The 25059-nt window shown below is 40.1% G+C and overlaps 1 protein-coding gene across 2 annotated transcripts in view; it reads left to right on the forward strand.

Annotated features, from left to right (window-relative positions):
* Positions 1 to 25059, forward strand: part of RPAP2 (RNA polymerase II associated protein 2) — a 77356-nt gene that overhangs the window by 36094 nt on the left and 16203 nt on the right. For both annotated transcript variants that reach the window (XR_009763593.1, XM_061633666.1), the window contains one exon: positions 2777 to 2845. Coding sequence is in view for 1 of the 2 variants with exons in the window: in XM_061633666.1 (XP_061489650.1) it covers positions 2777 to 2845 (69 nt within the window). In the remaining variant the exon portion in view is untranslated. The remainder of the gene's footprint in view (positions 1 to 2776; positions 2846 to 25059) is intronic.

Below are 25059 nucleotides of genomic sequence, written 5' to 3' on the forward strand. Positions count from 1 at the left end.
TAGCTAATTTTGCTGGTGGACTACCGGGGGTGAGGCAGAAATCCAGCCATGCTCATCTCTGGTCTAACTTACCACATACACTTTCATGTTTTCTTTAAAAAATAAAAAAACACTTTCCCCTACATAATAGCCACTTGATTTGTCTGTTAGAAAGGAGATTTTCTTCTAAAAACTTGCCTGAAGCACCTTCCAGCCAGTATTATAAAATAATGTATGTTGTTGTATGTTTTGAAGAGTGTGCTTTAGGGGGCTTATTTTTAATATTCACCAGAGTTGCCACTTCATTCCCTTTGAATTGTGTACTAGATTGCCTAAGCACAGTTATATATTTATAATCGCAAATATGCTGACAGGCTATAAAACGTGTTATGCGTCTGAATGTAAAAGTGAAATGTGCCTCCTATGAGTCTCCTGCTGTGATGCTGTAATGGCAAATGTTTTTTGTGGGGGGGCCAGCCCCCCAATATTTTATTTTATTTTTCAAAAACTTTTTTTTTAAAAAAATACCAACTGCTCCTATAGGTCCCTTACTGTGATGCCAAAACATTTTTGTGGCCCCTCAAGGCCCCCCAACATTTGTAAATTTAATTTTTTAACACATACATTTACTGATCACTCCCATGAGTCTCCTGCTGGGATTATGTTTTCGTGACCCTCAGCCCTTCAAAACTTGTCCTGTAATAATAAATAATTGGCCACACCTGCTTCACATGTGGCGCCTGCTCAAAGTGATCCTCAGCCTGAAAAAGGTTGGTTCTCTGCATTAGACCATATTTCCCCCCCTCGACCCTTCTTACACATTGAAGTGTAGAAGAAGCAACCATGAGGTACTTTAAAAACAAGTGAAACTTTAGCCTTTGTGTACTCCCAAAATATTTCATTGTTTGGATTTTAACAAGAGAAACTGCTGTGGTTTCCATTCTTGGCAGCCATGTGGAGACATTCATGAGCTTCCCACTTGCAACCCAACTTTAGGTGATTTTGTGTGTCTTTTTCATTTTAAAGATGCATGCTTTTCGCCTGACATACCAAAGATATGTGGCCTAATAACCATGACTTTAAAAGAGAAGAAGAAATTCTTCTTCCACCCTGTTGACTTATGTTTTGGCGAGGGAAAGAGAATGCTATCCAGTAGCAGCATTATCCACAGACAAGATATAGAACTAGTGAACCATTTCTATGCAGGACATGCTCTTGATCATCTCCTGAAATCTTTTTCCCCCTCTTCTGAGGCCTTGGCATTGACACACAGCTTGTTTTTGAAAGTGACTGCCCTTTCTTTGGCCCTTATTATTTAAGGCTTCACACCTATAGGTTGCTTGCTTTGGTCTGAAGCAGCTTCTTTGCTACCCCTGTGCAGGTGGTAAACTTGCTCTGGGACAGAAGTTGTAGGCCAAGGTTTCTGACTATGGAACCCTGACTGCTCCTCCAGTTTAGCCACAGCACTATGAATTGCCTGCCTTGTGTTGTGTTCCATTGAGCAGATTATTGGAGTCTTTTGGGGAGCTCTGCTATAAGTAGCATATTGATGGCAACTACTGGTGTTGAGACCTTGCCAATCAATACTGACATTGAATGAGAGTTAATTAAGACAAATAACTGCATCTCCATTTGCGTACAAGAGTGATGCCTTCTTGAGCTATGATCAATAGTTGTTCCTTGTAGGGCATTGAAACAAAGCTGCTTTCTCTGCTGTTTGACAGTTCTCCCCAGTGATTTTTGTGCCTGTCTCTTCCATTGTATCTCACTGAGGCCAATTAACTGGAAGGTTACATATGAATTGCTTGTCAGGATGATTCTGTCAGTCATTTATTCGTAAGTGTTTACCACTGTCATCAGTATTGAGGCTAGACCTTCAGCCTTTGTTTTGTCTCTTATTTGCGAGTATGTTTGCTCTACATAGAGTTGAGCTGTTTTCTTGCTTCTGCAAATTCTCTGTTCTTTTATAATCCTCTTCTGAACATCCTTGCTTGAAGTCAATCCTGCTGACTTCAGTGGCGCTTATTTCCTGATCAATTGCATATAGGATTCCAACCTTAGTTAATGTTAATGATTTGCCCTTCACTGAATGTAAAATTCTGCGTCTCATCTACTTTTATTGTCTGAGTATGCATGGGGAGATCTGGGTTCAAATCACCATAGACCATGCAGCTTACTAGGTGATCTTGGGCCAGTAACTATGTCTTGGCCTAATCTATTTTATAAAGCTGCTGTGAGGATAAAATGTACAGTGGGTAGGAAGAAGAATCATGTTTGCTGCCGTGAGTTCCTTGGAGAAAAGGCAAGCTGTGATACCAGCATATTTATTTTTTAGGTTCAGTTACACCACTCTTGATTTAGAAAATCCCAGAAGGGTTTAGAAAAACAAACTCAAACACATAAAATGTAGTAAGTCAGTAATAATAAGTTACACTGAAAAATAGGACACTCCATAGTAGAAAGTAAAAAGGATTCGTCTGCCATCTTTAAAGGTTGCTACCCAATGGGAAAAGTGAAAACAGTTTTATTTTTGTTTTATTGGCATAGAAATTAGATATTCTCATGTTGGTTACCCATGGCTTGAAGGAGGAATAGTAAGAGCAGCAACATTCTATACATGATGATGATGATGATGATGATGATGTATAGAATCTTTTATCTGTAGTTACCTTCATGGACTAGAGTGAGCATAATAAATAGACTCTCACTGTTGCACTCCTGGTTTTACCGTATGAAAGGAAAGTTGATCCACTCTGCTGTAACAACTTCTGAAATAATACAACTGTTTTCTTTTCAGGTTAACAAATACAAATATTATTCACAAAACTCCAGTATGGACTCTGATTGCCATTGTGCTTTTGTCCGTGTAAGTACTCCAATATAATTAATTTCTTAATCTTTTGTTAACTTATTAGAGATACCACACTTGTTCTGAAGAGTATTGCTTAGTCAATTGGTTTAGTGAAATAGGCGTATTCTTACATTATTCTTTAATTTGTTGCCAATTTTGTTCTTGAAGGTGCAAGAAAAGCGGGGTCGGGGGGGAGGAAATCTTAAAGAGTCGAAAAGGGCATTGGGAACACACTATTATTACCATGAGGTCTGGAGAAAAACTATTTCCTGCACTGCAACTAAGTGTGGGTATCTTGAGCCCACACCTGAGATGGTCTGTCTCGGCATTCATTTTTGGCCCCCAGAATGTTGTTGGATTACAACTGACATCATCATTGGCTAAGCTGTCTGGGGATGATGGGAGTTGCAGCTCAACAATATTTGGGGGCCCAAAATGGAAGAACACTGGTCTAGCCTAGCCTGCTAACTTGCAACCAGACAAGCTAGATGCAAGCCACAGCTATGAACTGGGACCTACTAGATGCTTGGAACGCCCACCGTTCTGTAGTCCCAGGTAGGCAGCAAAGACAAAGGCTTGTGATGCTCCTTAATATGCTGCATGGCAGTGCCCTGTGCTTGGCTTGGTGGGTTGCAAATTGTACAGTCCAGGTCTAGCCTTTAGATAATGTATGAGACTGGAAGGGCTCTTCCAACTGGCAAAAAAGAAGACTTCTTCCCCCTTGAGTGGCCGAACTGCCCAAAACACTGCTTTTCAGCTCACCAGTCTCTCTAAGGACATTATGTGCCTGTCTTATTAAGTGACCAGTTCACATGGACATTTTCACAGCAACTTGGTCTGTGGAAATTTTAAGCTGCTCAGTGGAAACCAGAGAACACTTAATCTGACCCACAGGTTCTATCCAATCATCCACCCAGATATGCTTATCGCAACATTTTTGTGTGGCTCCTTCTTTAGATTCAGTAGAGCAGGTGTGGGGAACCTTTGGTCCTCCAGATGTTGCTGAACTGCAACTTCTGTCATCCCTGGCCATTGGCCATGCTTGCTGGGGCTGATGGGAATTGTAGTTCAGCAACATCTGGAGGTCCAAGTGTTCCCCACTGCTGCATTAGGGATTTCCATGGGCAGATATTAGTTAACTGGGGAACCATTCCCCTCACCCCCAGTAGAACTTTATTTGGACAGTTGATCTCATAGTTTTGGAAATGGAGGTGATGAGAAACAATTCCTGTTTGGTCTAAAGCATTTAGATACTGGCAAGCTGGCTTGCTGTCCATCCATAACTGTCTATAATATTTTTATTTATTTGGTACATTTCTAACTTGCCTTCCTTCCATGATGAAATGCAAGGTGGTGTGCATGGGGTTCTCAGGCAGTCCCCATCCAGACACTGGCCAGACCCAGGCCTGCTTAGCTTCAGCAAGGTAGTTGCATTATGTACCCTCAGACCACACCCTGGGACCATAAGAGTGAAAAGGGAGCAAAGAGGGAGCACACATTGTATCCCAAATATTTAAAATACTTCCCCAGTGGCGGGGGGGGGAGCAAGAAAGATTTTATAACTTGACCTATAAGGTATAATCTTATGTTTAAATGTGGTTGGAGGTGGTACTTTGTGGCCTCCCATATGTCACTGGACTATAAGCCCCATCATGAGAATGCTGCAGATAGACTGGTGATGGAAAGAGACTCTTGCCAACACATGACACTTGTGTTAAAAGACCTACATTGGCTTCCATCTGCTCCAGGGCCAAGTTCAAGATTCTTGTACAAAGTACAAAGCCCTGAATAACTTAGGTCCAGGTTACCTACGGACCACCTTACCCTGTATCTCCCAATTCAGTCTCTGGGATCATCTGGGGGAGCCCTACTGGTGGTCCCCCATGAACCAGAAGCATTACTCATGTCAACAAGAAGTTGTGTCTTCAGTGTTGTTGCCCCAACTTTGTGGAACTCCCTCCCACTTGAAGTCAGACAGCCACCATCCCTGCACAGTTTCAGAAGTCTAGTTAAAACTGTTTGGTTTCAGGAGGCCTTTGCATCACAAACATTTTATGATACTTTATCTCTGATGTTTTAAAATTGTGTTACTTTGTTTAAATTTCTGAGATTATACGTTTTTGAGGTTTAATTTGTTTCACATTTTGTATATTGTATATTTTTATCATTGAAAGCCACTTTGAGACCTAGATGGTGAAAAGCAGGATATCATTTAAAAAAAAAAAAGTAAAATAAATCACTGACTATTGGCTGTGCTAACTGGGGCTGATAGGAGCTTTGATGCATGTTGGGGTTGTCTCTTGCCATTGCTAAAGAAGCAGAAATATATATTTTTTTTAAAAGCCACAACATAATGTACTGTTTGCAAAGCTGCGTGGCTGTAATTGGTTCCATCCATATACATTTTCAACAAATTCTGTCCAAACACATTTTGCTTGTATGTTTGTGTCTCTTTAATTATGCATCTTTTTATATGATTTATGCAGGCATTTTGATTTGGGTTACATAAATGTTTCAACCTGCATTTTTAGTCAGCACTTTACATCTGAAATGAGGTCTCTCCAGAATTCCTTACCTCACCTCCATAAGTATGAGGCGGGGATAGTTAGGACAGTGCATTTTTCACATGCTCCAGGGCACTATTTTTCCTTTCGCTTCATACATTCCAGAACTAAAGCTTGGCTTCTAAAACAGATTCTGCAGCTAAGCCCTGGTGAGACTTCGCTTGAGTAAGCAACTGTTATTGTTTTTTAGATCAGCCTTGCAGAATTAGATATTGCATTGATTTTTTAACACATATGACTGGAAACCACATCTGTAGGGAAAGAGACCTCTTGAACCAAGTTTTCAGATTTAGTTCCCTTGCTTTATTATCCAAATTGAATAGACATGTGATGCGATCTACAAAAATTTTACATTAGCACCCTAGGATTCACCACCACACCAAACACACAACTGAGCACAAGCAGACCTTAGACATACCTGCGGGCTGGATAGTGTGTCCTATCAGCTATGAAATTACTGTGGTTCTTTTCTGTGTCAAGCCAGGAGTTTTTTGGAATCACTTGCAAAGCTTCCTGACTAAAAACAATTGGAGAGAAATGTAACATCAGCACAGTGCTTCTTTTCATGGATCGTGCCCTTAAAGTTCAATGACAGGGGGAAAGATTTTGCTGCATTCAAATACATTTTCTACAGTATTTTACCGGCATTAGTTGTATTCTCCTTTTTTAAAAAACAAATCACTGGTGGCTTAAAAGAAGTCTCATGGTCTGCTTTTTAGTTAAAATTGAAACCATCAAGCACTCTTTGTACAGCTTTCAACTTGAATTACAAGACTGCAAAAATCTTTATTTTGAAGGCTCTTTTTTTACTGCACTGCTGCTTCTCCTCCGTTTGGGCTTCCTGGGTCACTGGAGTCTATAGGTTAGCGAATGCGCTTAGCAGCCACTCATAGATCTAGATGGGTTGTGGGCCAACCTCATAGCATCCCCAGAACTGCATTTACTTTGATCTTGCTTCACTCTGACACATGGTTCTGCTTTTGTTGTCCCAAGGAAGGCTATACCAGTAGGCATTAGAGCAGGCTTCAGTGAGTCTTACATCAGTGTCAGCCCAGCCAGATACCGTTCAAATTATTCATTAAATCAAAACACAGAAAGTAACTTTACTTGAATGCCTTGATGTAAATTTTTTATCGACTGTAAGAACAAATCTATTGTTGTTTTTTATTTTTTAGTCTACACTTTTCTGGTTGAATTCCTAATGCGTGAAACAGGTCTTAAGAATTTTTCAAGTGGTGTCTTTACATTTAATAAAAGGGTGCCTGTTTTGTTCACAAGTAAATATGTGTGTCTTAGCGATGAGCTGTAAATGTTTCCAAGCCTAAATGCTTTAAACTTGTCAGCCTTCCTGTACAGCCACCCCACCCCCTCCGCTACCAAGCTTCCTAGGAACAGGACAATCTGTTTTGGCAATTTTGCATGTTATTTCCATCCTCTCTATCAAGCAGATTCTGCAATGAGACATAAGAGTCACTGTGATACGTTGCACTTCCAGCTAGGGGGACCTGGGTTCAAATGCTTGCTTAGTCGCAAAGTTCATAGGGTCACCTTGGGCCAGTCACTGTCTCTTAGTCTACCCTATCTCACCACGTTGCTTTGGGGATAAAATAGAATAACCCCCACGTATGCCATGTTAAACTCCCTGGAGAAAAGTTACCGATAACAATCGTAATTTCAATACCTGGACAGCCATATTGGGCACTAAAAAGGCACGGTTGAGAGTCCTTTTCATACAATTCTTCAAAAATCTGGTCATGAACTGGCCATTGAATGCGTGCATTGTGCTTCTGATGAGCTGTGTTTAAGATGTTGTAACAAGTTGAAAATCAGAGTGGTCTCTTGATAGATTGTAAAGCAGTCAACAGGTTGTCTGTGTGGCCACGTATAATCCACGTCAGCACAGTGGCTCCAGATATGTTGTCTGGAGTTTAAACTTTGGTCATCTGAATCAGTCTAGGTATCAGTCAGTTCCATTTTATTTAGCTGATAAAAAGTCCATAATGCAGGGTTTGGTGTTTTGAATGCAAACCTCATCCTATCAATGGAATAACACCCTAGTGATCTTACTGTTCAGGATCAGTTAGGTTTCTGACAGAAATTACCAGAAACTACCTGGCAGGAGAACATCTTCCTTATATGCAGAAGAACCCAGGTTCAATCACTGGCATATCCAGTTAGGGCTGGGAAAGACTGCTGGCTGAAACCCTGAAGCATTGCTGCCAGTCAGTGTAGACAGTACTGAGCTAGATGGACCAGTGATCTGATTCAGTATAAGGCAGATTCCTATGTTTCCTCTGTTTTCTGTAATGCTTATTCACAGAAGGTAAAGATGTTGCATTCCCGGCAGAGATGGCCATACATTGTTGTGGGCCTTTGTGCGAAATACATTTTGCCTCCCACCCCACATTTATAGCCGGCTGCCTCTCAGTCTCTGTTGTAGTGTTTGTGCTTTGCAGCACCGCTAACTTTTTTTTTACTTTATCAGACATCATGCAGTAAAATAAAATAAAATACTAGTAACAATGTAATATCATGTAAGCTTACTATTCACTAATAGGCAAAAAACCTTGTGGTTTAAGAATGTACCTATAGCCAACAGATATTTCTATCAAACTTTAAAAAGCAGGGAAATTGGGCAGCTATAGTGAATGCACCAGGGCAGCAGGAGACCTGACCTCCTCTCTGAGACATTGTATTGCCCTACAAATTTGTCAAAATGCAAACACAGTTTGGGTTGGTCTTTCACAGTCCAATCCACTGCCTGTGTAGCTTGGAAAAATTTGGTAACATGTGCCTCTGAGCATATGGTGAGCGGTGGCAACACCTAGATCAGCCCAAATAACAAAAACAAGACATGTGCTGTGCTGATTTTCTTTTAGCAGGGAGGAAGCAACAATATTCAGATACAGTTGATATAGTTCAGATAGTCACTTTAAATATGTTTGATTTACTTTGCAATTTAATGAAGTTTCCTATAGTAAATCATTTTCTTTTGTTTCTATTTTGCAAATATACACTAAAAAACTCCAAAAAACAATTGTGGAATAATAGCACTCATTATTCTGCAGAATAGTCTCCAGTGGACATGAGGAATGTCTCAGTTTGCACAAAATAAAACAGTGGGAGGTGAAATATATTCTAGCAAAATTCTAGGTGTGCTCTATGTTTTTAATTGACCATGCCCAGCTTTCCTTAAGTGGAGTGGTTTAAGCATAGCAGGCTGAACACATGCATCTTGGGCAGGCCATGTCTGTTTTTTTCCAACAGCTAGAGTCATTGCTTAAGTAGGAACATATTGTAATCAGTCTGATTTTACATCAAACTGCAGTTTCAGATTCAACTGTTAATGCACCCAAAATAGAAATAGAACATAACCTCCAATTTGAAACACAAAAGCTGGCTTCACCATCATACAACACCGTCCAATAAAAAGGCTTTGAAATTAATAAAAATAAATTTGACACAGGTTTCTAGGATGAATAATGAGGGAAATAAAATTTTCTAGATTAAATTCTCTGTAGAAACAGTAGTAACACAGGAAAGAAGCAAAGTAAGAACACCAGCAAACATACACAAATGTAATTCTCCATCTTTGGAGATGGCAGGTGTTTCCACCACTCATCATATGCTCAGAGGCACATGTTGCCGAATTCTTCCAAGCTACACAGGAAGTGGATTGCACTGTGAAAGACCAACCCAAACTGTGTTTGCATTTTGACAAATTTGTAGGGCAGTACAATATCTCAGAGAGGAGGTCAGGTCTCCTGCTCCGCTGGTGCATTCGCTATAGCTGCCCAATTTCCTTGCTTTTTAAAGTTTGATAGAAATATCTGTTGGCTATATGTACATTCTTAAACTGCAAGGTTTTTTGCCTGTTAGTGAATACATAACATAAGTTTTGGAGAGGGCTTCCTTTTAAGAAACTGCAAAGAATTGGGGATGGCTCCATCAATAAGGACTGAACTACCTTGTTGGCCTAGCTGGCCCTTGAGTGGATGTTTTTCCGTTAATAATGACCAGTGTTCAGGGATATCTACATCTGGACCCTGGTGTGGGAGGCTAAATGACACCGTGTTCCTGAACCTCATCTGGCCCTTCACATCTTCAATAAGCATTGGGGAGAAAAGCTCCCACTGGAGTGATTGCTAGTCACTCCCACTCAGGCTACATGGGACATTGAAAGCTGCCTTACACTAAGGCAGACTATTAGTCCATCTAGCTCAGTATTATTAGCACTGACTGGCAATGGCTCTTAAGGATTTCAGGCAGGAGCCCTTCCTAGTTCTATCTGCTGGAGCTCGAACCTGGGAATTGTTGCATGCAAAGTGTGTGCTCTAGCACTAAGCTATGGCTCTTCCAAAGAATTATGTTGTTGCATTGGCCAGGAATTGAACCTGTGACTCCCATGTGGAAGGTGAGAATTGTACCACTGAATCAGTAGCCGGATGTCACTGACATGACATCTCATGGTTACTGTCTGCTCAAATTCAGATGCAAATTAACTTGCTTCTCTTCACTGGTTACACCCAGCCTGTTTATTAGTGTTGTAGAGCAAACTATATTTGTCTACTATGCAAAACAGGCAACAGCTTTTATTGCTAACAAGAGGAGCTGTATTTTCCTTACACTTACTGCTGGGAAAGGAGAACAAAAGAGGCAGTGTGATCTTGTGCTCAAGCCATAGTTCAAAAAGGCCAAGATTAGGATCTTAACAAACCCTAAAGGGGAATACGAAAAATTATCTTCTCTATTTTTAGGCATGCAAATAACTAATAGAAATATGGAGGGTGGTTTTTTTCATTATTAGTAAATGAAAATGATGAGGATGCCTTTTTAATCAGAAAGATTAATTAGTAATTTAGCTTCCTTCCTCACAGTGTGATCCTGTATGTCAGGAGTAGCCAACATTGTGTCCTCCAGATGTTCTTGGACTACAACTCCCATCAGCTCCAGTCAACATGGCCAGTGGTCAGGATGGGAATTGTTGTCCAACAAGATCTGAAGGATACCATGTTGGCTATCCCTGCTGTATGTTCTTCCTTGGAATTAAATCTCATTGAGTTCAGTGGGGATTACTCTCAAGCAAGTGCATGTTGAACTGCAAGTGTCATTATTTAATCTGCACCCTCAGATAGATTCAAGCGGACACCCTTTATGGTGTTTTGATGTACAGTTATACGTCAGTTCACAAATCCTCCAAGAAAAATGCTCCTTTTAACAAAGCATATTTTTGGGGGTGGGAGATGCTGGGGGGCGCACACTCTGACACAGTGAGAATGTGGCTCCTTGTCTACGTGGGGGGCTGCCCCTTGCCTACCTGCTTGAGTGTATGGAGAGAACTGTGCTCAAAGCTTTAGATTGCTATAGCATGATACTACATGATAAAAGAAAAAATGCAAGGCAGGTGTCCCTGGATGCATTTTGGAAGAAGCCTTCAAGGCTTACCTGACCTGGTTGTTTCATTTTAGACATGCATATTGTTAGTTTTGAATAAAAAGTTTGCTGAAATTCACTGAACTGATTTTGGTTTTTGTGGTGTAGGAACCTATCCCTATTCTGTCTATGTTATTCCTACCTCTGGTACCAAAGTTTCTGTTAAAGAAGTAACGTCCAGGAATGCATGTATTTCATTAACTGAGGTATATTACTGTATTTTTTCCCCTTCTTGTGTTGCTGGACTAAATTGGTAACTTACTATTTAGGAAGAACTTGTATTTGTGATTGTCACCCAGGAATGAGCGGATGTGTGACCTTCTTAAGCCAAACTTTAAAACCTGGCCTTAAAGGCAAAACATTCTTGGAATTAAGTGTAATGTAAAATGAGGGCTGGTGAATAAATCTATGCCTTTGCAGCCGAGATTGGGTTCTTGCTGTCTAAGGGTTTCCTGAGGCAGGATAGACTGAGGAAACTTCTGTGTTAGGGAACACATTACATGTTCTACTCCTGATTTAATCTTTCTGTGCACTTGGGGTCATAACTGTCTGGAAAAGAACATAAAAATTAATCAAAGCCCCCCCTTATATACATGATGTATTTTACAATAAAGAGATCCATTGTGCTGTAATTGAGCTCCATGGATTAAAACACAATGAATTGGATCCAGACTGTCATATTTAGTTTAAATTCACTGAAATCGATGGGACTTATATTAGCTGTGACTACCTTAAGTCCCAATTATTCCAGTGGGTCTCCTATAAGAATGACAATGGATGGTATCCAGTGTAGTGCTGAGTTAAATAAAGTTAACATGTTCCACTACTGCAGGGGTGAGGAACCACCAGCCCATGGGCCTAAATAGGCTCATGAGGCTGTTTTCCCCAAACTATACCCACCTGCCCCCCTGATGTCTATGTGATATCAGGTGTTGGGCAGGTAAGGATGCAACTGCAAAAGAACTGGCAGCATAATGTGAGCTTCTAATTGTTCCTTTGTAAACAGGGCTCAGTCAGGGGAGCCTTGCTGTCAGTGCCATTCAGCTGATTGGTCCTGAAAGTGAACACCTTAAAAGGGACTCGCTGTGAGCCCAGCTTCCTCTGAGCAAAAATGTCTGTTTGCAAGCATAATATGAATCCAAGCCACACCTCACAATTGGACAAAGTGGGGCTTGCAGTGCGCCCCTTTGGCTCTGGCAGCACACCTTCAGTCAGGTGATTGAAGTTGGGAAGTTGTCAGCTGATGGCATAATGATGTGAGGTGATTGACAGCTGAGTGGCCCTGCCCATCTGTCAAAATGACAAGTGGGGGAGGTTAGGGTCCACCCCATTTGCCAGGAAATGTCCTCAGCCCTTGTGCTAGTGGGACATCTTGCACAAGCAGACCTTCTGCAAGAGGATTCACAAGCGGACAATTTGTGTTTGTACATATAGCATGTAGAGGATAGGAAAATAAACAGCTGTTCCACAATATTTCCATTAGCAGAAGTTCTTGTGTAGTGGTTCTGCCAGTGGACTTATTGTGTTGGATTCTTCTGTTGTGCAACATTGAGAAATAGGCCTCTGCCAGTGCAGATTTTCTTGTGCTAGCTAACTGATGGCATTTGATCCAGCCGTAATCTAGATCCACACCTTTCCCTCTTGTAGTTTCAAGGCTTAATTTTGTTGAAAAGTATATTTCCCTCTGCCTCTATGTCGTTGCTTTGTTCAAAAAGGCACATGCTACAGGCCAAAGCAAATCAAGAAACAGTGCTTTGTGTAATTCCAAAAGTCCATTCTCCACCCTGTGTAAAGAGACGCTATACTGTAATCAGAGTAGTTCTGAAGAAAAGACAAACTGAAGATACTGCGCTTCTGTTGGGCTATCACCAACAGGATTTAGGCATAAAAGTTTGCCATTGAAGTATCTTTGGTTTCACCCATTGAACAAACCTGTTTGAAACATTATCACAGGGCAAATGACAGAGCATTCATTGTATCTGTGATTAGAAACAGGTCTTGAAAATATATCCCCTTCCTATTAATACCTAACTTTAACATATTCAATATAAATATTTGCAATTTTGAAGCACTCTCCATTTGTTAAAATTAAAACATCCTGGCTTTTGAGAGACTTTTGGTTCAAAGCATCATTTTTATTTCCTGTGTTACTAATGGGTCTCTTTGCTGATGACAAACACAACAGCAGTCTTAGTCCCAGTAATTTCGCATTGATATATGCAAAGTTGGAGTGTAAGTGTGTTATACCTCTACCATTCTTACCCATTCAAAAATCCTCACAAAATCGGATTCGATGTAGACTGTGTGGAATTTCTGGCTATGGGACACTGCTGGAGAAAGCAAAGAAGGAGTTTTTGCTGCTTCTGCTTACAACCACCTGTGCCCCTTGAAAAGCTGCTCCAGAGGGTCAGTGGGCCCTCTGAAAAAGATGGGATCCACATCACCTTGGTGATGCAAAAGGGAGGGGAAATCTGGAAAAATTGCTTCCCTCTTCTTCTTCTAGATCTTGTTCCCTTCTGCAAATAGAAGGAGCACTCCCATACATGGAAACTCAAGTCTGCATCTAACCCATTGGTGGTGCTGGGGTTTTTAAACTCTGGGTTTTTTTTTAAGTACCCTATAACTATGAGGTGTTCTGGGTTACAAACAGAGAGGTCTTTTTGGTTCTGGAACTCCAGTTGTGAAAACTCCTCCCCAGAGAGGCTCACCTAGTACTAACCACATTATACTGTTTTTGACATCAGGTGAAGACATCTTTATTTTCCCAGGTATTTTAACCTTAAGACCTTTTTTTAGTGCCTTTAGCTTGGCTGTATTAATGTATTTAGCTGGTAGTGGTTTCATTTATTTTAATTTACTCTGGCCCGTTTCACAAATAACACTAAGCTGTGGTTTGTTTGAACATGCAAATCAATCCCTGCAGACTAAGCATGTTTTGTTTCTTGCAATCAGCCACAATTTGAAACCATGGTTTGTTATTGGCTTATGGATTGTGGCTTGTTTTAACTGTGGTTTGGTATTAAGTTTGAACCTAGCCTTGCTTAGCCATGGTTTCTTTGGCCAGCTCAGCCCAGACACTCCCCAAGCTGCAAAAGCAGCTGAACCACATAGTGGAGAAACTTTGGAGAAACAAACCATAGTTTATTTGCTTGTCTGTGAGAGAATTTTTGGTTTGTTGAACAAACTAGTATAAAAACAAACCATGGATTGGTGTTAATGTGTGAATGCAGGCAGCTGTTTTATTCTCTCTTGATGTTTCACTTCTTGTAATTTTTATTATTATTTATTTATTTGATTTATTTACTGTCCTTCCTCCCAGTAGGAGCCCAGAGCAGCAATTTAAAACTTTATGGTTTTAAATTTTATTGGTAGCCGCCCAGAGAAGTATACACAAACAATTAATAAATAAATGCAAACTCTAAATTGTCCCTGGTCTAAGTCGTCAGTGTGCATGTTGGGCAGGGGGCCACTTTTGCATGGAGGGGATGCTTCATTTCCTTCTGGATTTCTACCCTATTTATTTTTAGACAAGTGTCCTTCCCAGTTGGAGGCATGACCCTGTCCCTGACACAGATTCGGTCAGGCTCACTTTTCATGATCTCCACGGCTACATCAAATTTTGGATTAATGCAGTTATTTATTTATAAAGATATCTATATCCTACTTTGAGGCCCTCCCCAAAAAGACCCTCAAATTAGCTTATAATAAAATGCAACCAATATGCAAATATGCATAGTTCACCAAGAACTTGTTCAATGCAAGCCCCATTGAAATTAACAGAGTTGTGTTTTGTATAGTGCTGAACATATAGGAAACTTTTCTAAGTGGAGTGCAGGATATGTAATCAGAGTGAAGTGTTAAGCAGTGAACCATATATGTACTTATCTTTTACAAAATGTTTTAACATTGGATGCTCTTAAATCCTTGTGCAAAGAGCTACAAGGTCTCCCCACCCCAAGTCATCTCTTTATTCAGCTGCTTTTTTCCAGGTGTCTGGTTTGTGTGTAGAATTGAAATAATCAGATTATTGTTTTAGAAAGTTTTAAACTAAGCTGTGATCAATTTTATGATTGTAGTTTCCATGGCAACTGTGTGCAGGTGAATAAATTCATAAAGTTATGTATCGATGACATGTTTACCTTAGTGGATTATTCTGGCATGCTTCCATTTGCTGCTATCTTTACCTCTGAATCCATATTTCCCTAAGTTAGCATTTTATAAAGCACTCTAAAGCAGTGTATGAACTCTTTGTCATGAAATAGTGAAGAATGCATTGCAATTTTTATATACATTCCAGAGATTTAAGGGTCTGTGTTTTGTTTTGTTTTAAATTGCTGTATTCTACATGTACTGTATGTTTTGGAACATTGTTTATGTGTTTGTCTGTTCTCTATGCATTTGGACACTTCCTAAGATATAACCAAATTTGGCATGATGGTGTCTGAGATCAAGGAGCAGGATACAGTTGGATGCCATTTTGATTCCATATGGGAGACTCAACCTTTCAAAACCGCACTGATTTTTGTTGTTTGTTTCCTAGAATTCCTGAACATCACTGGGTAATTTCTACTAGTACACTTATATTTAATGTCCTGTCTCTGTTTGCATGCTTCTTACAGAAAAATATGAAAGGGAAAAAAATGTGTATGTGTTAAATTTCCTCCTGTGTAGAGAACTAATGTGGTATAATTGATAGGATGTTGAAATTGGATGGGGAGACTTGGATTCAAATATCCACTCATTCATGAAGCATACTTGGCAGCCTTGGACCAGTGACTATTGCTCAGCCTAGTCTACCTTACAGGGTTGTTGTGAGGATAATATTGGGGGAGATCTACATTGCCTTGCAAAAGTACTCAGACCCCTGACCAATGCTCTCATATTACTGAATTACAAATGGTACATTGTAATTTTGTTCTGTATGATATTTTATTTTGAAACACTGAAACTCAAAATCAATTATTGTATGGTGACATTGGTTTTATGTTGGGAAATGTTTGTAAGAAACATAAACAATTGAAATACATTGCTTGTGTAAGTATTTAACCCCTATGCTATGGAAGCTCCCAGTTTACACAGTGAAAGAAATTGCCCTATCGAGGACGCAGTTACCTTACCACTAGCCTCCACCTGTGAACCATTAAAGTAGCTGTCACATTGTCAGGGTAAAAACCCCACTGTTAAAGGATCATTGGTCAGGCCATGGATCTGAAGGAAAATGAAAAGCATTCTAGAAGTGAGAGATAATGTAATACAAATGCATAGATGAGGAAAAGGGTACAAAATGATATCCAAGTGTTTGGATATCCAGTGAGCACAGTTGGATCCATAATCAGGAAAGTGGAAGCTGCATCACACCACCCAGGCACTGCCAAGAAAAGGCCGTCCCTCAAAACTCAGCACTTGAACAAGAAGGAGACTTGTGAGAGAAGCTAGAGAGGCCAACAGTCACTTTGAAGGAGCTACAAAAGTTTAGTGGCTGGGAGGGGGGCAGTGGTGCATCAGTCAACCATATCAAGAGCTCTGTATAACACTGGCCTGTATGGGAGGGTGGCAGGAAGGAAGCCATTACTGAAAAAGTACCATGTGAAAGCACGTCTGGAGTTTGCCAGAAAGCATGAGAGCGCCCCAGCGATGATGTGAGAAAAGGTTTTGAGGTCAGATGAGACCAAGATAGAGCTTTTTGGCCAAAATTCAAAGTGTAGCACAAACCTAACACTGCCATGCCTCAGGATACACCATCCCTACAGTGAAGTATGGCATCATGCTGTGGGGATGCTTCTCATTAGCAGGGTATCTTGTTTAAATTGAAGGAAGAATGGATGGAGCAAAATACAAGGAAATACTGCAAGAGAACCTGCTTCAGTCCACTAAAAAACTGAAGCTTTGGAGGAAATTCACTTTTCAGCAGGACAATGATCCCAAGCACAAAGCTAAAGGAACATTGGAGTGGCTCAAGAACAGAAAGGTGAATGTCCTGCAGTGGCCCAGTCAAAGTCCTGATCTCAATCCCATCGAGAATCTGTGATGCTCTTTGAAAAGCAATGTCCAACCAACCTGAACGACATGGAGCAAATCTGCCAAGATGAATGGGCCCAAATCCCTCTGACACTGTGTGTAAAGCTGATACTACCTACTCCCAAAGACTTAAAGCTGTTATTGCCACAAAGGTGGCTCTACCAAATATGAATGTGTGGGGGCAAGCAACATGTTTAAGTTTTTTATGTTTCTCACAAACATTTCCCAATATAAAACCAATGTCACCTTACAATAGTTGATTTTGAGTTTCAGTGTTTCAAAATAAAGTATCATACAGAACAAAATTACAATGTACCATTTGTACATGTACCATTTGTAAAGTAAGAGCATTGGTCAGGAGTACTTTTGCAAGGCACTGTATATATTTATCAGGAGCTCCTTGGAGGGAAGGTGGAATAAAAATACAGTCATACTATTATAATCATCACTAAATCACAATGCATGATCAAGTTATAAAACTTCAAAATACACATACTAAAACCTCTAAAACAAGACAAATTTTGTTTTCAAACAAAGCTTGACATACTAAGTTATGTTAAGAAGCTAACTATTCCAGTCTTCCTTTTTGAGACATTGCATCTTTATTCTGTGCCTGTAATAATCCAAATAAAAAATATACAGGTGAATCGTTGATAAATCAAATTTGTTTCTCATAACTTCATCACTATTCTTGTCTTGTATTACCAGATAAATATATGCTGTAATCTTAGTTATTTATTGCATAGGCTGTCCCCACTTCCCTAGTCCTTTGTGTCTTCACAAAAGTCCTGTAAGATAGGTTTGGCTGAACATTTTATTTATTTATTTATTATTTACATTTATATCTGTCGTTCTGCACAAGAGTGCTCCCTGGTTCCCTCCAACCCCAAAACACATTCTCTCTGCTGTAACAAATAGTTTAAAGTAGACTTCCCTGGCCTGATGTCCTCTAGATGATCTGAAGCTTCCATCATCACTGGCTAATGGCAGTGCTGGCTGGGGCTTATGGGAGTGGTAGTCCGAAACATCTGGAAAGGCACCAGGTTGGGGAATGCTGCCTAAAGTCACTCAGTGCACTCCATGGCTGAGCAAGATTTTGAATTTGGGTCTCACTGATGTGAGAAACACATTGTGTACCACATTTGACTCTGTTCAATTTCAGGTTTTATATTGCATGGATAACAATTTATACCTGCCACCATAATCACTTGATATATGTGACAAATAGAATACTCATAGGGTGGTATTCTGTGCTAGTCGTAGTCTGAGTAGACCCATTGCAGTTAAGAGATATGATTAATTTTGGTTCATTAATTTCATTGGGTCTACTCTGAGTAGGATTTAGATGAATACAACCCATGATAAACATCTGCAACTTCTCATGTTGGCGGTTCCTACCTTGCAGGTGGGCTAGTAGTTTTGTGGGGTGTTTTTATTAAGGATGGACAAATCTGTCATTTTTTATTTAACTTTGTTTCTCACTTTTCCAGTCTTAAGTTTGTGCACCAGTTTGCAATTTAAAAAAAAGCCCTCACAAAAATTCATCAGCATTTTAGTGTGTACTTCCTAATATACACATTTTTGCAAGCAGTTTTCCATAATATAATTCATTTTATAATATTTTAATAACATTTTAATGTTATTTTCACTACTATGGACTTTGGTTGGTTGGAGAACTGCATCACAAAATTTGGAAACGTGTGAATTTAGAAGGATAGCTGTGTTTTGGTTTGTGTGTTGTTTTGGGAATTGCAAATTAGGTAAGATTGCATTAAAACACAAGCCAAACCAAATTTCTTCTCCATCTGTAGTTTTTAATGTGACTTGTGCAGATTGTTTACCCAATTATACTGTCTCAATTTTCTAATAGTATAAAGAATTCTATATAATTACACACACATCACATCACACACCCTTTGGCTAGCCATTGATGAAAGGGTTTTATTATAATGCTCCACTGATATGACATCTTTGAAGTAATCTCTTTGCATTTGTTATCTGTGATAGCCAGCAGCTGACAGACACTAAAGGGCTGCTTTAACTTACAGGAGTAATTGCCAGGTGTTACTCAGGACTAGGTGGGAGGAAATATCCTTTAAGTCCGTAGCTCAGGGGTAGAGCATTTTCTTTGCGTGCAGAAGGTTCCAGGTTTAATACCTGACATTTCCAGGTAGGACTGGAAAAGACTCCTATCTGAAACCCTGCAGACCTGCTTCCAGTCAGTGCAGACAATCATGACCTCAGTGGCCTATGATCTAACTCAGTATAAGGCAGCTTTCTGTGTTCCTAAGTCCTAAACAGTTGAGGCATTTATAAGTACAAAACAACACCTTAAATTGACCCTGGAAATAGACCGACAGCCAGCAGAGCTGATAGAAGCTCTGGTCAAAACTGTTGCTGCTTCATTTTGTACTAGCTAAAGTTCAATCTTGAGGTCACTAAGGCTTCAATCCAATACAAACTTACCTGGGAGTAAGTCCCATTGAACCCAATGGAGCTTACTTCTGAGTAGACATGTATTGGATTGCAACCTCAGGGAACAATCCAAACCCAAGATCCTCTGGGATGAGTGAGTTAGGATCTGGCAGCTCAGCTGGGGCTATGCCAGCATAAGTCCCCAACCCTGGCTCAGCCACAGACGCTCTGGCGTAAGGCCATTATCCTGGCTCAGCCGAGGCCAGCATAAGTCCCCAAAAAGGCGCGTTCCAGAGGCATAATGGGGGTGGGACTGGGCTGGGGGAGGGATTTATGCTGGATCCCAACTCCATTCAGCTCAGTCACGTGAGCGGGTAACCTGGTGGAACTTACACCGGCAAAAAGGTCAAACTGTTTTAAAAGCTTGTTTTCCCTCTGCCAGGTTTGGGCCGGCTTAGCCGGCAGTAGCCTTGCTCCTGAATGGGGTTTGGATCTGGCGTACTTTACACCACCTTCCCATAGTTAGGGTTGCTTCCTTAGAGGGTGTGTGTGTGTGACTATGATAGAAATGGGTGCAGTTGACACACTGGCCTAAGCTGTGCAAAAGCACTCCTGGCCATAAGTGCTACCTGGGAATCCAGGAGAAAAGCCCAGCCCAGGAGGACTCTCAACCATGATTTTTTAGGGTCGGAGTATGTGCATCCCTGTATGAAATAGGCTGCAACCCTAATGTTGCATCACCAACCTATCTGACCATGTGCACTTCTGTTCTTTTTGGACTAATTAATGAAAAAAACCCACGAGCCGTCTATGCCCACCAAGACATTTTCTGGCCTGACTAGCCATTATAATCTTCAACATGGAACGGGTGTTGGGAGGAGGCACCTAGACATGGGAGACGCTGTTGGCAAGTGAAACACTTTGAGGGAAAGCTGGTCTTAACATATGAAGAGCCCTGCTGCTGGATCAGGCTAAAGGCCCACCTCTTTCAGCATCCTGTTCTCAACTGGGATGCCTATGGGGAACCTGCAGACAAGGCCATAGTCTTTTCAGACTAGAAGGGACCTGAGTCTTTCAGACTAAAACATCACATGAAGAGTTTTGTTGAGTTACAGAGACCCACAAGCCATGTTAAATGAAGGGGAACTGTTTTTCTTTTCTTCAGACGTGAGAGGTATCTGTGCTGGGCTTGCACATCAGAAATGAAAAGTGAAACCAAATGGTTTTCTCCCCCACCCCATTTTGCTTTCATAGGTTTCTGCAAATAGCCAGCCATATCTGTGAATAAGTCAGGGCTCAGCTGGGCTGCATGAGGTGAGGCTGCCAGCAGTGGGAGCAGTCAGCTAAGTTAACATTTGCTTGAACTTCAGTACTTGCACGATGATTGGTTGAAATCATGTGTTGTTTTTTTGGTAGCATTGATTTAAGTGTATTGCCTGTAAGTGTACAAAAACATGTATGAATCATTTAGTTTCACTTCCCATTGCAGAATAAAAGAACGTGCGTTAATGCAGTACCTTTTCTGTATGAATCCATCAGCATACATGAATGAAATGAAGTTTTAAATAAAACATAGACTGCACTTTATCTGCAAAATATATCTTCATTGTAAGTAAAGGAGGTTGGGTGGCACTTAAAAATGGACTGAAAGTAGCCTTTGTTCTTTAAGAGGATTCAGTATCTGTTAAAACAGATGTCAAATATTATGAAAACTTCAGTGTAGGCCAATCTGTTCTTATGATTCATCAACATAAATGCAAGCATGCCTTGCTGGTAAAATGTGGGTTTGGGGATAAAACTTGGCCCAGGCATTTTTCCTCGTCATAGACCAGTATTAAAACATCTGATGTAAAATATTTACTTTTAAAAAACATTTTACAGGGCGGTCCTAACTGAGAGTGGGACGGATTGGAGCAGCAGAGCAACCAACACATCCAAAGCCCTGCTAGGGTGGAAGGTGGGGACAGGGTTTTTTGCTTTTTGTGCTGCGCAGCTGGGAGACTTGGGGACTTTGATCCCATGGCCTCCAGTTCCCTGTCCCAGCCTGCAAACACCCCATTTCAAGCTAACAAAGAGAGACCTGCACTGCATCCTAACACCCTCCCCTTCCTACTCATGAACGTTATTTATTTATTTATCTGTTTATGTATTTATTTATTTATTTGATTTATATCCCACCCTTTCTCCCAGTAGGAGCCCAGGGCAGCAAAGAAAAGCACTAAAAACACTTCAAAACATCATAAAAACAGACTTCAAAATATATTAAAACACAACAATTAAAAACATATTAAAACAAAACTTCTTTAAAAACATTTTTTTAAAAGCTTTAAAAACATTTTTTAAAAGAAGGCCTAAAAATATATTATAAAGCAATTCCAACACAGATTCAGACTGAGATAAGGTCTCTACTTAAAAAGCTTGTTGAAAGAAGAAGGAAGGCACCGAAAAGATAACAGAGATGGTGCCTGGCTAATATTTAATTTGGTTAAATATTAATATTTAACATTGGGAACAATTAGGATCTCAGCCTTAGATTACTTGTCTTCAGGGTGGTGCCAGACATGACTGGGCCCTTGGGCACCAGCCTGCCCTGGGCCCACAGAGCCCGCCTACCCACATGTGCCGCCTACCTCTCCTGCTGTGGTAAATGCTGGCCACACTGCATACCCATGCCTGCCATCAACCAAGATGGCAGCCAAGGCTTCCCTAAGGGGCTGATGTGTGCTACATGCATATGCATGCCTGCCATCAACCAAGATGGTAGCAGGGGCATTAGCCCCTTAGGGAAGCCTCCACCGGCATCTTGGTTGATGGTATGCATGCGTGTGCAGCGCAGCCAGCATTCACCACAATGGGAGAGGTAGGTAGGGCATGCGGGCGGGCATCATGGGTTGCACAGTTGTGTGGGTGGGTGCCTGGGAGCTCCTTCTCTGCCATCTGCGACAGGTTCAGGAGCTGACACTGCCACAGATTGCGGAACTGGAGCACTACCCACCCACCCTAAGGAGGGGCTCTTCAGGGACCCTCGGCCAGGGCCCGACTTGGCTGCGCTCTGGCACCGGCCCTGTTTTTCTTCAGATAAAATTGGCTTGATTAGGAATATTCAATTTATTTATTTTATTTATTATTTGATTTATATCCCACCCTTCCTCCCAGCAGGAGCCCAGGGCGGGATATAAATCAATTGTGTGAAAACCTTCTGGGTTTGTCCTTAAACATGCTGTATGTTGATATTGGCAAGTTAGATGCTTCCATTCAAGACCATTAATCAAATATTAATGCATTCTAATGGAAAGTCTTCACCCTAGAGGCACCTGTTTTTGTTTTTAATAACAAGATTTTTCCCCCCATGGGCTTTTTGAGCCTGCATTTAAAACTCGAACATAAGTTATAAGGTCACACTTTTAAAACTAACTCCCAATAACAAAAATGTACAAATGAGACAATATAATTAAGAATCAATCAATCCAAATTTATTGCTTAAGATCATCACAGCAGAAGCAATAAAATAAGGGGGGTAGACATAATAAATGTGATGAGAAATTAGGCATAAATTAACAAACAGCTTACCCTTCAAAGGATATAATTGCCAAATCCAGCTCAGTCAGTTATTTACCTGGATTTAAATTTCCCTCATACCAGTTCCTAGTCTTACTTTTATAGCTATTCTCCATAATGAAATGCATAAAAATAAAATAAAGATAATTGATGCAATCAAACTTCTCCAGTAATATATTTTACATCTGTAAAATTGTAAAATTTGGCTAGTGGTATTAATCATGACTACTCTTTTCAGTATCTCCTTGTTAGAAAGCACGGAATGTATTGTTTGACACATGGTTAGCAAACAGTTGAATAGATAATGGAGGAGATCCCCCCCACCGATCAACCACAGTGGCAGAAGCGTAGGTTTATTAAATCTTTCCTAATCTGACTTCAAGGATGGTCGAAGGTATTAATTGGAACCTAGCAAGGGTCCCTTCCTTCCTCAAACAGAACTAATGAATGTTAAGTAAGCCATTATCTGGACCTTTAAATAAACTATACAAGGAGAATATTGTTACTGACTTAAGAGATGAAAAATGGTCCTGCATAAACACATCATTGGCACATGATTTGAAGTTCTTATCAAAGACCATTAGCGAGACTGCACAAATGTGTGGACTCCTGGAGAAAAGCTCCCAGGTGCTAGGTTCCTCCCCACACCTTTTTTTTACTTCTGCACCGCACTAACCACAAATTGGGGCCAAGGCTTGTAAGTTTGGCTTACTGTGTCATGCAAACCAGCCCAATATCTCTCTGAAGAAAATAGCTATCTGAATAGTTGAATTTCGGAAGTACACTTGCATTTTATTTTATATAGTTTTTAGGTTTTTTAAAAAAATATTGTATTTTTATTTAAGTTTTTGTAAGAGGTTGTTTACAGTTTACAGTGGGAGCTTTGATGTTGTAAAAAATGAGGTGTCAGTACTCATATATTGATAGAAGTACCATTGATGCCAGTACAAAATGGCTGGCATGGGTGCCTGTACTCTGTACCAGTGAGTACTGTTACAAAAAAAACCCCTGGAATGATAAATGTTATATAAATATGTCATATCATGATACCAGGATTTCTCCCTTGATGGACAGACTAAAAGTCAATTGTTCCAGCTAAAATAATTTTGCCAGACAACGTTCTGACAAATCAGTAAAAACAGAAACACACACATATGTTTCCATAGTGTCAGAATGGGATCATTTTTTAAAAAAACAATAATTCTTGAGTTGCTTTTTTAAATAATAAACTTTGGATTATCCTGCACCTTTTGTCAGTCAAATGCATATCTGGTATATTCTTCTGATGAATGACAGGAACTGATTGGCCTACATTTAGTTTTTCATAAGGAATTGTATGCAGTTTTACTCCTAGATCCTTCCAGTTAAAATGTGTACTTAAAAAGAAAAAAAATACATTTCTTCTAGGATTTACAGAGAATTATCATAGTGGAAAGTACCCACACTTTTTAGAAGCCAAACCATGGCTCAGCACAGCAGAAGTGGAGGAGGAGCGAAATGGTGGCCATTTTTGCCTTGTGCACCAGCATGCTGCACTTTCACCCTTAAACCATAGTTAACCCTGACTGTGGTTTAAAGTGAAATGAGAACCATCCCAGTGTTATTTTATCTGTCCCATGCTCTTGTGCCTCACAGTAGCTGCTGCCACTCCAGCCCTATCTCCGCTAAGCCTGCGGTCCTACTTAGGATCAGTGGGACATACCGGTACTTCTAAGTAGGATTGCGCTGTACATTTATCAATTGCTTTTATTAAATCATGACAAAATCCAGTAATAATACAAATATATGGGTTGAACTCAAGGGGTGTGTTCCATTCTTTTTTTTTTTTTTTTTTTTTTTAATAATTTTTATTCAAATTTTTCCAAAAACAAACAAAACAAAGTCAAAAAGACATAACAATACATCAACAAAAAAATGAAAATAAAATAGTTGACTTCCGATTTGTCGCAGATCAGCTATAAGTATATAATATACATCAAACCTGTCCCTTAATGTATACATACAGAGTCCCTTTTCTCCATAGGCTGTCTTAATTAATCGTCAAATCCCAGTATCATCATTTTATTTTGATCTTTCAACAAAAAGTCTAAGAGAGGTTTCCATTCCTTAAGAAATGTATCTGTCGATTTTTCTCTAAGTAAACATGTCAATTTATCCATTTCTACTAAGTCCATTAATTTCAATAACCATTCTTCCATTGTTGGTGTTGATTCCATTTTCCACTTTTGTGCATATAATAAT

The sequence above is a fragment of the Rhineura floridana genome, chromosome 6 (assembly GCF_030035675.1).
Source record: "Rhineura floridana isolate rRhiFlo1 chromosome 6, rRhiFlo1.hap2, whole genome shotgun sequence".
Lineage (NCBI taxonomy): Eukaryota > Metazoa > Chordata > Lepidosauria > Squamata > Rhineuridae > Rhineura > Rhineura floridana.